The sequence below is a fragment of the Mustelus asterias genome, chromosome 14 (genome assembly GCF_964213995.1).
Source record: "Mustelus asterias chromosome 14, sMusAst1.hap1.1, whole genome shotgun sequence".
NCBI lineage: Eukaryota > Metazoa > Chordata > Chondrichthyes > Carcharhiniformes > Triakidae > Mustelus > Mustelus asterias.
Window position 1 is genome coordinate 85,797,798 of NC_135814.1, and position 15,622 is coordinate 85,813,419.

Sequence of the window (15,622 nt, forward strand, 5' to 3'; positions counted from 1 at the left end):
ATATGTTCTATAGATAATGACTACCAACTTATCTGTACAACAAACAACTATCAACCTTGGAAAAAAAAACAAATATAAATTACAAAGCATTACAGAAAGCGTTTCTTACATTTTAAAAAATATCTCATTCTGGTTTGGCAGTCTTTCTAATAGCTGACATATGTCATATTTGGAGTTGCAGGTCGTCTGTTTCTCAGTGGTATGGATTACAAATTGCTTGGCATTGACCTGACTGAAATAGTGGAGTTAGATAAGCTACTGATGGAGACTGGCCTAAACCCTGCTTGTCCGACCCTGATATTATCAGAGGTTGTACTGACATACATGAGATGTGAAAGGTAAGGACAATTGATTTGCAGGATTGGCTGATTTCTAATTAATCTGGTGGGTGAGCAGCTCTTTTCAAAGGGACAAGCAGCAAGGGTGTTTGTTCTTCCAGAGCTGTTCCAAAGTCCATATTGATGGTCCAGTACATCTAAATAGAGAGCAATCCACTACAAATTTCAAATTAAGAGAAGGAATTGGCTGCTTCAGAGTTGCACGATTTAAGTATTGTAGCTGGGTTGTTAGCTAGGAGATTGTCAAAGTTCAAATTTGAGCCATCATTGATGTTTCTGCTTAGTGATGGCTTAAGTTAATGCATTCCAGGTAATTTGAAGCAAGTTGAGGAAGCTTGGTGTGGGAATAGTTAGTTTGCAAGCAGCATTATTAGAATTGGGAATCACAAATAAGAATTTCTTCTAGTTTGTGATTACCAGTGAGTAATCAAGGAACAGCTTTGATGCTGCACCAGATACTCACAGGCTGCCAGGAAACTGCCACTTCCACACACTCAACTAAAGGTGATGACTTGGGTGTTAGGGAGAAGGGACCATTCTATAACATTTGAAAATTACACCCTATCCGCAAGTCACAAGGGTATAATCTTTTAAATGTATTGTGTTTAACGCCCTGCAGGTGTTTAATGCTTAAATTGAGTGATGGAAGGAAATTTCAAACTAGTATACGCTGCCAGCAACTCTGATGGATCCTTAACCATCATAGGTAGTGTATAGTAAAGACAATGGGCGGACTCCTATGTCTATCGGCAGGTTTAATAGAGGGCGGGGAATTGCGGAAGGAGATCCAAAAACCTGTTTCATGCTGATGTGAAATGATGACAGAATCTTCAACTATTGTCTGTCATGGCGGGTCTCAATACCTGCCCGAGGCTGGTCTGAAACCAATTTGTATCCCGCTAATGGGATCCGGATGAAGGCCTGACTGGAATCACGCCCCACTACACGCCCGATCGTCTGAAACGCTAGCCGGAAATCAAGCCAGTCTGGACCAGCGTGGTGTGTAAAGATAGGACATGCTGGAGATCAGAAGAGATGATCTAGGCCTCCAGTGACCAAATCTTGGAGCACCACATGCAGAGTGGAGCTTCAACCATGTGGATCTTCTCAAAGCAGCATTCAGGAGTTCTCAGCAACTTCAACAATGGTCCAGACCTTCAACCAGGGTCTTTGCCCTGGGACCAGAGCCTCCAGCTGCAGGAGGTACTGTTGGGCAGTGAGGATCTGTTTGCCGGGGGGGGGGGCGGGGGGGGGGGGGGGGCGGTGACATTGGTGGTTGTGGGTTCTGAGGAAAGAGGGTATCAGAGGTGTTTGAAGACATCGATGGAATGGAACAGATGGTGGCAATGGCCTTGGCAGGTGTTGCAGCTGGCAGTGGAAGGGGTCTGTGCATGTGTGAAGGGCCATGGGGGCGGTGTTGAGGCGTGAAGGGGATCAAAGGGAGGGGTCAGTGACATCAATGATAGACTCCTGAGGTGAAAACTAAGGGTAGCCATGGTAGGAGGGAACGGTGAAGCTCACAGTGGGGTAGAGGGTGCACTGATGTTGTTTGAGGGGGCACCGAGGATTGTGGGTGGGGATACGGAGATACGCACAGACTCAGAGCAACAGTGTGAGGGCAGACAAGAGTAGGATTCTCTGGAGGGGTGAAAGGGAACTTGGACGTTTATCTCAACATTGTCAAAAAGGGTGGGAGAAAGTTGAAGGGTAACAATGGGGAGGTCAAAAGTAATACTGGGGTCATTGGTTATGGGGGTTAGGGGGTGGGTAACTGGGAAATGGGAGAAGGCTTTGGAACACAGGGAAAGGTGACTATCACCATTGTAAAGTAGCAAGCAACGATGCAGAGTCTCATGGAGATCTCAAAATGCTGCTTGAGGGTTGATTCTTCTGGGATGGGCAGAGATGCAGGTCATCTCCATTGGACAACTGAAAGGAAACCCCAGTATATAATATTTACAATGCTAGGGTCCTGGGACACATAACAGTTTGAAGGGTGAAGGCTCATGAAGGTTGGAAGAGTGCTTGCACATACCTCGCAAGGGCCCTGGCCACACACCTTTCCCTCTGAGGTATGGGGTGTCTACAGGAAGGAAGGTGGTAACACTAAGTTAAGTACCACAACTAACACAATGCAGTAGATATTAAAGTGAAAGCGACTGTATTTGCAAACATTTTTAGTCTGTGACATCAATTGTCACAGGGACGGCGATGGCCTACTGGTATTATCGCTAGACTATTAATCCAGAATCTCAGCGAATGTTCTGGGGACCCAGGTTCGAATCCCACCACGACAGATGATGGAATTTGAATTCAATTAAAAATGTCTGGAATTAAGAATCTATTGATGACCAGGAAATGATTGTCAGAAAAACCCATCTGGTTCACTAATCTTCTTTAGGGAAGGAAATCTGCCATCCTTACCTGGTCTGGCCTACATGTGATTCCAGATCCACAGCAATGTGATTGATTCTCAACCGCCCTTCAGGGGCAACTACGGATGGGCAATAAATGCTGACCAGCCAGCGACGCCCGTGTTCCACAAAATGAATAAAAAAGAAATTGTTCACCCATGCAACCAGTTGCGCATTTAATAGTTTTAACTTTTCCTTTCCCTTGTGCTTCCCTGACATCTGCAGCAAGGGTGGAGGCAGCCTGCTGAGCATTATGTCCTGTTGCCCTGGATGACCTTGGCAGCTGTCTTCTTTGTACCTGAGGCCTAGAGGGCCCAGCTTACTTTGGCTGTTCTGCTGTGGGCCAGGTGCTCCCTCTGCAGTGGTAAAGGACAAGGTTGAAAAGGTCACAGGCAAAGGGGAATTAGCAGAGCTGAGTGACCTCAGATTCCTGAGTGGATGTCCCAGGAGTGTCCAATTGCTGTTGCTCCTTCTTTTGGGTGAGGAGAAGAGGCAGCTGGAGGGAGATTGAAGCGCCCTGTCCCCTTCTCGTGTACCAACTACATAAGCTTCATCCCATGGCTACTGCAGTGGAGTGAAAGCCTGCGACCAGGTTCTCCATGGAATCCACCATCCTCCTCAGTGGAGACTATGCACAGGTCAACACCACTTCACCAGCCAGCAGGTGGACAAACTCCTCCAAGTTGCGTGCCACTCTGTTGAGGGCCTCTGATACCTCGACCTGATGGTCTCCCCTCCTCTTACTGACCCTGCAGCATCAGTTGGAAGGCCGATTCCGAAGGCCTGTCATCAGACTCTGACCTCATAGTTGACTCTTCTGCAACACTCCTCTGAGTACTGGTGAGCTTGGCTGACCCTGCCTTCTCATGCTGCGAACACGTGTCCAAGCAGTGACCACCAGATTGACAGACCCTTCGATCTAATACCCACCAATGTCTGTGTCTCTGGACTGATGGAGGATGCAGGTGTGTGCTGGACAGTTCTTCTGGCTCAGGCCATGCCGTCTTCCTGGTGGCAGCTGTAAGTGAGAAAGGAGAGGGCAATTGACTACGGGAACAGCTTCTAACATGGAGGCAACCTTGGACCTGAGGTTTCTATTACATGCTTGTATTCTTACTGCTTGGAAGCCCATATCCACGCTCCCCATCCCCAGTGACCTGGTCCTGCTCCACCACTGCCAGCAGGACTGCCCTTTCCTTGAACTCAGTCACTTCCTTGAGGTATGGCTGATCCCTTCCCCCCTCCTCCCTCTCTCTCCAGTTATGGCTTAACTTGTCCTGCTGAAAGGAAACCGAGAAAGTGAGGTTGAGGTATTTAGCATCCATTCTCACATATCACTTTTGCATTTCTTTCTATATTTCCAGTCTTACAGATAACCCACTGGATTGTATGACAATTCATTAATGCACTGCATGTTGTCCAGAGTAGTTATGGGCCAACACCCCCTCAGAGCGGTGAGCCCATACACATAAGAATAAGGGCTCAGAGAGGAATGTTCTTTGCAGAGCATGCTGGTGTCCTCTTTGCCTGAGCCCGTTTCTCCCGTCACTGCACCCTGCCCTGCCTTCCCATTCCAGACAGCGTGAGCTCCTTTGCGGGGAAGGTGAAGGAGGCATAAATGGTCACTCAACTTTCAGAGTGGATGGACTGGACTGGAGCTTTGATGCACCACCTTGACGTTGCTACTGAAACCCATGTCCCTGACATTCATTCGTTCTGGTAAGAGCAGAAGAGGTTGTTCATTCTCTTCCAGCATTGGATGACTAACCTATGCTGGGCACTAACTGTAGTGGTGACTGGCTTCAGTGCAGGGTTAGTCTCCCTGCTCGGCCTCCTCTCCCTATCAGCTGGATATGGGACATCCTTCATGGCCTCCACCTAGTCAAGGAGTACGTCCAGGGATGAAGTCACTGAACTTAGCCAACAAGGTCCCTGCCCTGTCAATCTCGATGGGCCTTGTCAGTAAGTTGATATGTCTGGGTGCCTTTTAAATATGGTGCCCGGATATGACAGTGGGGCACATGACATCCATCTCACCCCGCCACACGAGTCACCAGGAGATCACTATCTGCTTAATTAATGAGGCCAGATTGGAAGATATCAGGAATTCCCGTTGTCCTCTGTGGCGGGAAACATTCCCATCTCTGCCACGGGACTTAGTCCCAGATGGGAGAATTCCATCCCATATATTATCCTTTGAGGGACAGAAAATGACTGTTCCCATTGCCAATAGTGGCTGGACAACTCGAGTAACAATCTGTAGGGTGTTGTTGACAATGGTCTCTGGGCAGGTCCCTGACTATCCCTCAGTGCTGTATTTCTAATCATTCAAAATCCTAACTCCTAGAGGAGCCAGTTAATTGTAAAGGGAATGGAAATCCTTATTAGGATACTTTTGAAGTAACCGTGAGATTATATTTTAAATAATGAATCTTAAGATTTGTGACAAAGTAAAATTTTTGTCTAGTTCTTCAGCAGTGATCCACTGGGCAGCGGACCGATTTTCGTCAGCAGTGTTTGTGCTCTATGAACAGATACATCCAGCTGACCCCTTTGGCCAGGTCATGCAGCGACATTTCACTCAGTTGAACTCCACTCTGCATGCAATCATTCAGTTTCCTGAAAAGGAAACTCAAAGGAGGCGATTTTTAAATGAGGTCAGTCAAATATCTCAGCCTTTCCATCTATCACAATTATGATGCTGTATGTTCTCCACACAGCAAACCTGTTACAGTGTAAATCTTTTCATTTCTTTGGTTCACTCCGCACCAGCTCAAATAAGTTTTTTTCACCAACAGCAGCACTTCTACGAGAAGGAGAGGATAAAGTGGTGTGTATTTGTCCTTTATTTATGTTAAGCAACCAGCTATATGAAGGAAACCACATAATTTGCTGCAGAAGGGTGGTATTGACAACATTTCATTGAAATGTACATTACAAGTTTTTTAAGTGGGTAAAAGATGTTAAAATCCAAAATCAAAATTGAATCATCAAATAGACACTTTAATGTTTAGTGAGGAATTCTGTGATGATATTCCAAAAGTGAAGATAATTTAATGAATTCCTCCTTGTATTTTATAATTAGGCATTGATGCATTTTATGTTGGATATAGAACACATGGGTCTACCTAACCGTTTATCCTTCTCTTAAATTCTAAAGTAAGAACCTTGAACTTGATAAGTCTGTAAGGATCTTAATTTCATCTGTAAGGACCTTGACTACTAGTATTTCAAAAAGATGTAATTAACACTTTGTGCTAATCAAAAAGAAAGATTTAAAGTTTAAAAGAAGCACCTTCTATCTTTGTTTTCTAATGTCAGCATCAAACAGTTTCTGGTCAGCTGTAGTGCAGGCCAGTTGCAAAATAGTATTGCATAGATGAAATATCAGTGTTGTTTAGTTCTCACCTTAGAAAAGCAACCTAATTTACCTCTGAATTTTTACATTTCATGTACCACCGTACCTCTAACTGAGTTGTTGTTGAGTTTTTATCAATTTCTTCAGTGTTTTAATGTGGAGTTGCCGGTGTTGGACTGGGGTCTCACAACACCAGGTTAAAGTCCAACAGGTTTATTTGGTAGAACGAGCTTTCGGAGCGTTGACCCTTCATCAGGTGAGTGAAGAGTTCAGTTCACAAACAGGACATATATAGGCACAACTCAATTACAAGATAATGGTTGGAATGTGAGTCTTAACAGGTAATCAAGTCTTTATAGATGTAGACAATGTGAGTGGAGAGAGGGTTAAGCACAGGTTAAAAAGGTGTGAATTGTCTCCAGCCAGGACAGTTAGTGAGATTTTGCAAGCCCAGGCAAGTCATGGGGGTTATAGATAGTGTGACATGAACCCAAGATCCCGGTTGACGCCGTCCTCATCTGTGCGGAACTTGACTATCAGTTTCTGCTCAGCAATTCTGTGTTGTCGTGAAGGCTGCCTTGGAGAAAACTTACCCGAAGATCAGAGGCTGAATGCCCTTTACTACTGAAGTGTTCCCCGACAGGAAGGAAACACTCCTGCCTGGTGATTGTTGAGCGGTGTCCATTCATCCGTTGTCGTAGCATCTGTATGGTCTCGCCAATGTACCATGCCTCGGGACATCCTTTCCTGCAGCTTATCAGGTAGACAATGTTGGCCGAGTCACAAGAATATGTACTGTGTACCTGGTGGATGGTGTTCTCACGTGCGATGATGGCATCCGTGTCGATGATCCGGCACGTCTTGCAGAGGTTGCTGTGGCAGGGTTGTGTGGTGTCGTGGGTCACTGTTCTCCTGAAGGCTGGGTAGTTTGCTGCGGACAATGGTCTGAGGTTGCGCGGTTGTTTGAAGGCAAGTAGGGGGTGTGGAGGTGGCCTTGGCGAGATGTTCGTTTTCATCGATGACATGTTGAAGGCTCCGGAGAAGATGTCGTAGCTTCTCCGCTCTGGGGAAGTACTGGACGACGAAGGGTACTCTGTCCGCTGTGTCCCATGTTTGTTTTCTGGGGAGGTCTATGCAGTTTTCCACTGTGGCACGTTGGAACTGTCGATCGATGAGTTGAGCCCATATCCTGTTCTGCGTCTTTCAGCATCTGTAGGTGTCTGTTGTGATCCTCCTCATCTGAGCAGATCCTGTGTATACAGAGGGTTTGTCCGTAGGGGATGGCTTCTTTAGCGTGTTTAGGGTGGAAGCTGGAGAAGTGGAGTGTCGTGAGGTTATCCGTGGGCTTGCGGTACAGTGAAGTGCTGAGGTGACTGTCCTTGATGGAGATGTGTGTGTCCAAGAATGCAACCGATTCCGGAGAGTAGTCCATGGTGAGTCTGATGGTGGGATGGAACTTGTTGATGTCATCATGTAGTTGTTTTAGTGATTGTTCACCATGAGTCCAAAGGAAGAAAATGTCATCAATCTTTCTAGTGTATAGCATCGGTTGAAGGTCCTGTGTGATGAAGCAGTCTTGTTCGAACCTGTGCATGAAGATATTGGCATATTGAGGTGCGAATTTGGTCCTCATGGCTGTTCCATGTGTCTGGATCAAGAACTGGTTGTTGAAGGTGAAGACATTGTGGTCCAGGATGAAGTGAATGAGTTGTAGAATCGCGTCTGGAGATTGGCAGTTGTCGCCGTTGAGTACTGAAGCAGTTGCAGCAATGCCGTTGTTGTGGGGGATGCTGGTGTAGAGTGCCGAGACATCCATTGTGACGAGGAGTGTTCTTGGTTCAATTGCTCCATGGGTGCTGAGTTTCTGTAAGAGGTCCGTAGTATCACAACAGAAGCTGGGGGTTCTTTGTACGATGGGTTTCAGGATGCCCTCGGCGTAGCCAGAGAGGTTCTCACACAGGGTCCCATTGCCTGATATGATGGTACGGCCGGGTGTGTTGGCCTTGAACATCTTCAGGAGGCAGTAGAGATCTCCAACGCGAGGAGTATGTGGGATGAGAACACGGAGGGTGCTCTGAAGGCCTGGATCAAAGGTCTTGATCAGCCTGTTGAGTTGACAGGTGTGTTGTCTTTGGTCGGATCTGTGGGTAACTGTCTGTAGTGTTCCTCGTTGTTCAGTTTTCAGTACACTTTGCAGTAATCCGTTCTGTTCAGTATGACGATGGCCCCTCCTTTGCTGGTTTGAAGACAATGTTGTGGTTGACAATTCGCACCTCTTTAACACCTTAACCCCCTCTCCACTCTGCATCTGTTAAGACTTGCATTCCAACCATTATCTTGTTTGTGTCTATATATGCCCTGTTTGTGAACTGAACTCTTCACTCACCTGATGAAGGGGCAACGCTCCGAAAGCTCGTGCTACCAAATAAACCTTGTTGAACTTTAACCTGGTGTTGTGAGACTACTTAGTGTTTTAGATAGTTTTGTGATGGAACCAATATCCACCTATAGGCCTATTTCCTCCTAAGCTCCCTCATAGGCTTTCTTCCCATCACTCCAGACTGGGTTAAAGCCAAGGTCCTAGATGATGTATGTTAATCTATTCTAATCTTTTGATTTTTTTTTAAGGTATTAAAATATAAAAAGGATATCTTAGATGTTAGTGCATGATGCTATTTAGTGGTGGGTTGCAGGTATATCATTTACTTGTGCACCAGAGAATTTTTGGTATTACTGCACTGATGTGGGCAAAGCTGACTCCACCCGTAAGCAGAAGGAAAATTTAAAAGTCATCTTGCACTCTTTCTAATAGCCAGCTCTGAATTGCTAAATTCCTGGAATTGAATCTCTTGCCTACCTGTTTAATTGTGAAGGGCTTGACTTGGTAGATGCTAAGCGGCCATTTCCCCTGGTTATAGTGGGTGGGATTCTCCGGCCGTTCATGCCAGGGAGTTCAACGGAGAATTTACTGAGCGGCAAATTCTTTGTCCTTGCCGGCAGCGGCAACAGGGCGTGAATGGTCACAGTCTTGAATTAGAACAACCAGTCTCAGATGAAGGTTTTGGCCATTTTGGATTGAAATCAGGATAATTGCTTTGTGTAAAGAGTTGTGAGTCTTTGGAGTTCTCTATCCCCAGAGAGCTATGACTGCTCGGTTGTTGAATTTTGAAAATAAAAGATTTACTCGGCTATGGAGAAAGAGTAGGGCATGGGGTGGGACTGATAGAATACTTCTATCGAAGAGCCCGCACAGGCACAGTGGAACAGATAACCTTCTGTGCTGTATTCTATGATTGTAAAAGTTTATTTTGCTACTGTGATCTATAATTACACTAAATGCCTTTAAATCTTTGCTATAACGCTTCATTGGGTTGGATGTGTGGTTTGCATAGAGAATTCCTGCAGACCAAAGACGGTGCTGTACAACCAGCTGAGCATAGGAACCTGCAACATAGGACATCCCAAACTTAGATACAAAGACAAAGCTAACCTCGGAGCTTGCACACTAGATTTCAATACACTGGGACAAAAGAACCTTGAAAGACTCAAAAGGAGAAGACTCTGGCGTCAAGCAATTTTGATATTTGAGGAGAACAGAGTCCAGTGCCTTCCCCACAAGTAGAGCCACGGTCTCCATCCATCCCGCCAAATACTTCATAGGCAGTATTTGCAATTGGTTATAAAAATTGAGATTTGTCCTAACCATAAGAGGGCATCAACCTAGATTTTAAACCAGTCTTCTTTTTCCCTTGTTTGCTAAACACTCGTTCGTTGAAGCAATACGAGAATGCATCATAATGCTCTCCCAGTTGAACTATCCTGGGTGTATGGTGTGATAGATTCCCCCATGGGATGAGCTACAGATCTCAGAGGTTTCTTCAAATGGAGGCTGTAAAAATGGGAGGGAGAAGTGTTTCAACCACTGTGCAAATCTTAAAGCAAATGATACTGAGAGCAGGATAAACAAGCAAATATATAGGAACAAGTTATTGTCCGTGTAACAATATTTATTTGTAATTCCTTACTCTTAGGGCTGGGAGGAATGTCATTGTATTGACATGAATGAGTTTTATGTTGGATTTATTCCGGAACAAGAGAAACAAAGGATTGAAATGTTGGAACCTTTTGATGAGTGTGAGGTAATTGCAACATGTTACAATTAAACGTAACCGTTTGACTAGTGGAACAGTCTTTCAGTTTTCAATATATATCAATTCTGTTCCATAATTTCTGAGGAAAATATTCTAACATGAATTTGAGATTATTAAGATTATTAATGCATAAACCAAATTTGAAAGCAACATTTCTTCCTGACTTAAAACAAGTGTTCATAGGAAGTACTTTTTCATCTATTAGGGGAAAAATCAGTAGGTGACAGTAAACCTACACCATTAATCTGCCCTAGCTTCAAATCAATTACAGATACTTATCAATTAACATGTGTAAGTAGATGGATTTGTTATTGTTAAGGGTGCAAATTCCCCTACAGAATAACAACTATTAATAATTAAAGCAAATATTTCCTCATTTCATGGTATTTTCTCAGTTTGCAACTTTTCAAATGCATAAATTAATTTGAGGAATGTTTCTTATTTCTACCCCCCACCACTTATTCATTTTTATCAAGGAATGGCATCTAAAGTGTTCTCACTATTTAATTCTGAGTGCATCAAAAGGAGACCTGAGAAAGTGTCTGTTGCTCCGTCCTCCCCCAGGTAAGAACAGAAAAAGTAAACTGGACTAGGTAACTGGACTTTGAGAATCTAATTATTTTTAAAAAATGTCTGTTGGTCATTTATTTTTCGATTCACCAGAGTTCTGAAACAGAAACATAAGCAGTGGGAGCCAGAGTAGGCAATTTAGCCCCTCCAGTCTGCTCCGCCATTTAATACGATCATGGCAGATCTCATATCGGCCTCAACTTCACTTTCCTGCCCATTCACCGTAACCCTTCAAACCCATTACTGATTAAAAATCTGTTCACCTCTTAAATTTACTCAATATCCCGGCATCCGCCTCGCTCTAGGATAGTGAATTCCACAGACTCAGCCGTTTGAGAAAAGTCATTGCACCTCATCTCTATTTTAAATCCCTTATCCTAAAATTGTGACCTATTGTTCTAGATTGCTCTACAAGAGGAAAAACGCTCTGCACGTCTACTTTGTCAATCCCCCTTATCATCTTGTACACCTCAGTTAGATCACCTCTCATTCTTCTAAACTCCAGGGAGTATAGGTCTAAACTGCTCAATATGGAATCAATCTAGTGAACCTCCACTGAACTGCCTCCAATGCAACTATATCCCTCCTCAAGTAAGAGGACCAAAATTGTACACAATATTCTAAGTGCGTTCTCACTAATGCTTTTACAGTAGCAGCAACACTTCACTAGTTGTATATAGTATTCTTCTGGCAGTAAATGCCAAGATTCCATTTGCCTTCCATATTACCTACTATACCTCCAAACTAGTTTTCTGAGATTAATGCAGAAGAACACCTAGATCCCTCATAGCATCTGGGCCCAGTTTCAATTCCATCCTTGGGTGACTGTGTGGAGTCTGCACCATCTCCCCTTGTCTATGTGAGTTTCCACCAAGTGCTCCAGTTTCCTTCCACAGTCCAGAGAAGTGCAGATCAAGTAGACTGGACATACTAACTGCTCATGGTTACAGGGATAAGGCGGAGGGGAGGGCCTGGATGGGATTCTCCTTCAGAGAGTCAATGCAGACTTGATGGTCGGATAGCCTCTTCCTGTACTGTAGGGTTTCTATGAAATTCAAATTAGGTAACACTAACTCACCGAAACAAGCGCTGAGTAGCACAGCTTTTGTAACTCACTCACAGCATTTCTAAAACTCAGCTCAACTTTTTGCTTGCTTTTCTTTCTCACTATATCCATCTGTCTCTCCTTACCCTCTGTGTGTGTGTGTGTGTGTGTAGATGTGCCTGCCTCTCTCATTTCCCCCTCTGTCTCTCTCATTTCCTCCTCTGTCTCACTCCCTTCCCCCTCCGCCTCTCTCCCGTCCCCCTCTGCCTCTCTCCCGTCCCCCTCTGCCTCTCTCCCGTCCCCCTCCGCCTCTCTCCCGTCCCCCCGCCGCCTCTCTCCCGTCCCCCCGCCGCCTCTCTCCCGTCCCCCCGCCGCCTCTCTCCCGTCCCCCCGCCGCCTCTCTCCCGTCCCCCCGCCGCCTCTCTCCCGTCCCCCCGCCGCCTCTCTCCCGTCCCCCCGCCGCCTCTCTCCCGTCCCCCCGCCGCCTCTCTCCCGTCCCCCCGCCGCCTCTCTCCCGTCCCCCCGCCGCCTCTCTCCCGTCCCCCCGCCGCCTCTCTCCCGTCCCCCCGCCGCCTCTCTCCCGTCCCCCCGCCGCCTCTCTCCCGTCCCCCCGCCGCCTCTCTCCCGTCCCCCCGCCGCCTCTCTCCCGTCCCCCCGCCGCCTCTCTCCCGTCCCCCCGCCGCCTCTCTCCCGTCCCCCCGCCGCCTCTCTCCCGTCCCCCCGCCGCCTCTCTCCCGTCCCCCCGCCGCCTCTCTCCCGTCCCCCCGCCGCCTCTCTCCCGTCCCCCGCCGCCTCTCTCCCGTCCCCCCGCCGCCTCTCTCCCGTCCCCCCGCCGCCTCTCTCCCGTCCCCCCGCCGCCTCTCTCCCGTCCCCCCGCCGCCTCTCTCCCGTCCCCCCGCCGCCTCTCGCCCGTCCCCCCGCCGCCTCACTCCCGTCCCCCCGCCGCCTCTCTCCCGTCCCCCCGCCGCCTCTCTCCCGTCCCCCCGCCGCCTCTCTCCCGTCCCCCCGCCGCCTCTCTCCCGTCCCCCCGCCGCCTCTCTCCCGTCCCCCTCCGCCTCTCACCCTCCTCCCCGCTGGCCCTCGCCCTCCCCCCCGCCGGCCCTCGCCCTCCCCCCCGCCGGCCCTCGCCCTCCCCCCCGCCGGCCCTCGCCCTCCCCCTCGCCCCCCACCGCCGCCCCTCCCCCCCCCCGCCGCCCCTCCCCCCTTTCCCACTCTGTGCAAATATTGAAGAATCGACAGTGATGACACAAATCAACAAAGAGGACCTAAAGAGTAAATTATGTTAAAGTGAAATGACTTTAAATGGTATGATGTAAAGTGAGGACTTACTGTATAGCTGTCAAGCATGCAAGAGTTGCTGTGTCATAATGAGCAGGCAGGGAACTTGCTGATTTTGGTTCTGGATATGAGTGATAAGCATTCTTCCTCAAAATAATAGAAACGTGTGCTTAAGACCATTTTATCAGCAACAACATTTGTATCAACCATAATAAAGCCCAACAAGTGTGTAAGCACACTTCATATAAAATCATTGAAATTAAAATTGTTATTGTATCTCTTTTGCATTACTCTTTCTCCCCTGTTGTTAGGTTTGGAGGGGTGCTTTATTATTCATAGATTCCAGTTCTATTATGGCTTACTTGGTAGATTATCTGTCACAGTTTGTTCTGCTCTGTTGTGGTGGCTCTAATTTATTCATTGTGGACTGCCTACTTGGTTTGTTTCATTCAAACATTTTTCTCTCTCCACAAATAATGGTTCAGTTTTCACTATTGTCTTTGGTACCTCCTAAATACTCTATCCATCCTCTGTGTTTACCCTACGGGATTGGACATTTACTTGCGTTGGCTTCACCTTTCCAATCTGAGAGCATATCATTCTTTAAATTTGTGAAGCTCCTTTGTACCTTTAATACTGAACTGGACCTAATTGGCTTTTCTGAAGCATAGCTTCTCTGTACATTCCTTACTCGCTCCATATTCAGACAACTTGCTGCAAGGAACAGTAACTCTGTCTCTGTCTCTCTCTCTGTCAAGAATAAATGTGTGGCTTTAAGCTTAATCTCTCATAGCAATGATACCTGATCGCTACCAGCGTCAGTAGGAACCCAATGCTCCAAGTTGCAAGTCTGCCACGAACGAAAGTAGCAACAAATTAATAGATCAGATGTTGATATTGCAAGAAATAAACATCACAGAAGCAGTACGTCAGTACCATCAATCCCCATGCCATCCTTAGCCCCAAACTCTTCAGAGAAAAATCCATATTTATGGATAATATTGTATTTGTTTCAGAACATAGATATGTTCGATTTCAATAGCCTTAATGGGGCTGTTGACATTGTCTTGCTTCTTCACTGGCTTTCTTCAAGCCCCCCCTCGGTCCATGTCTCAATGTTATCCGTCCAACCAATTTTTCTTCCTCTTGCGTTCTTAGCCTCAATTGTTGCCAGGTCAAGGCTGTTGGGTCTTCATTCCAATTTATATACTTGGCTGTCTTTCTGCTTCTAACTATTTATCAATTCTAAGCAAACGCTCAGCAAAATAATTTTTCCTTCAGTTTTCGCACTAAGTCAAGACTATTTTCACACATTGTGCCTTTTTCAATTAAATAAAAGCTTGGGGGACAGCCATTCCCTGATTCATTCCTCAACCAATCGGGGTCTACTTGCTAATCAGTCAGCATCCTCTTCATATGCAGTGTAAATTCTTGTTCCCTTTGAGATTTGGTACTCTTGCATTTCTGACCTGATGAGTGTAAGATGAAAAGCTTTGACAGCATGTTTCTTTTTCTAGCAATTCTCAAGTTCTGTACTACCAAGCGACTATTTAAATCTGAATTTATATTTTCTCTCGACAGGGTTCCGTTTAAATAAATTAGATACCCTTGATCCACTGCGGATTGCTGTGTCTCTATGTGAGACAGAAACAGAGAATCCTCTTCTGAGGAGGTTTGGCCATTGTTCTTCATTTATTGCCCCAAATATTGTTGTTACCAGTGGAGGATTTGGCAGCAGAGGTGGCCAGCATGGACGCCTCAGGGACATATCACTGATGATTAAAAATGGACCAGTTTGGAAATGCAGCTCTGTTAAAGATCAGGGATCAATCCATTTATTGAGTAAGTTAAAAAATATTGATGATAATATTCAATACCTGGAAAATGTAACTAACTTTTGAATTTCGAGTGTCATAGATAATGTAGCACACTCTGTATTGTCACACTGAAAGCTTAAGTTGCTTGAAGCAATAATATATGCCTTCTTCCACCCTCCTGCACCCTGGTAAATATTGAAGGTTGCTTGGTATCTTGTCAGTGAAGCAGTAAGAAGCATTGGCAATCTATATTTTGTCCATTTGTTCTGCTTTTCTTCTGAAAGTGGTCATTAATGTTTGGGTACAGCTTCGCTGCTCAGAAACTTCCAGAACTACCATCATGTGGTCAACAGCAGCCATGTTATCAGACCAGTCATTTGTCCATTTAAAAAAAAATTATAAAGTAGCCAGGCTGATGTAGATGCATATATTTTCCTTTCTGTCTCCGGGATGGGGGACACAACTTAAACATTAGGAAAACACCAGTTTCTGAAAGCCTTTACCACAAGGCAAAGAGTGGGTGCAAGCTGCCTAAACCATCCTTTCAGTCATAGACAGACCATTTTATGACAGACAGAGATGGTAAGGAGTGGTGTGCGTGTCGTGTGCGTCTTGAGAACTTCATTGGGGGTAGCTGTGATGCCCCTGCTG

General features: G+C 46.0%; 1 protein-coding gene across 1 annotated transcript in view; it reads left to right on the top strand.

The window, feature by feature from the left end:
- Window positions 1-15,622, top strand: part of lcmt2 (leucine carboxyl methyltransferase 2) — a 38,974-nt gene that overhangs the window by 10,734 nt on the left and 12,618 nt on the right. Inside the window, exons 5-9 of the mRNA XM_078229248.1 lie at window positions 182-338; window positions 5,220-5,409; window positions 10,142-10,249; window positions 10,738-10,825; window positions 14,736-14,996. Of these exons, the coding sequence (XP_078085374.1) occupies window positions 182-338; window positions 5,220-5,409; window positions 10,142-10,249; window positions 10,738-10,825; window positions 14,736-14,996 (804 nt within the window). The remainder of the gene's footprint in view (window positions 1-181; window positions 339-5,219; window positions 5,410-10,141; window positions 10,250-10,737; window positions 10,826-14,735; window positions 14,997-15,622) is intronic.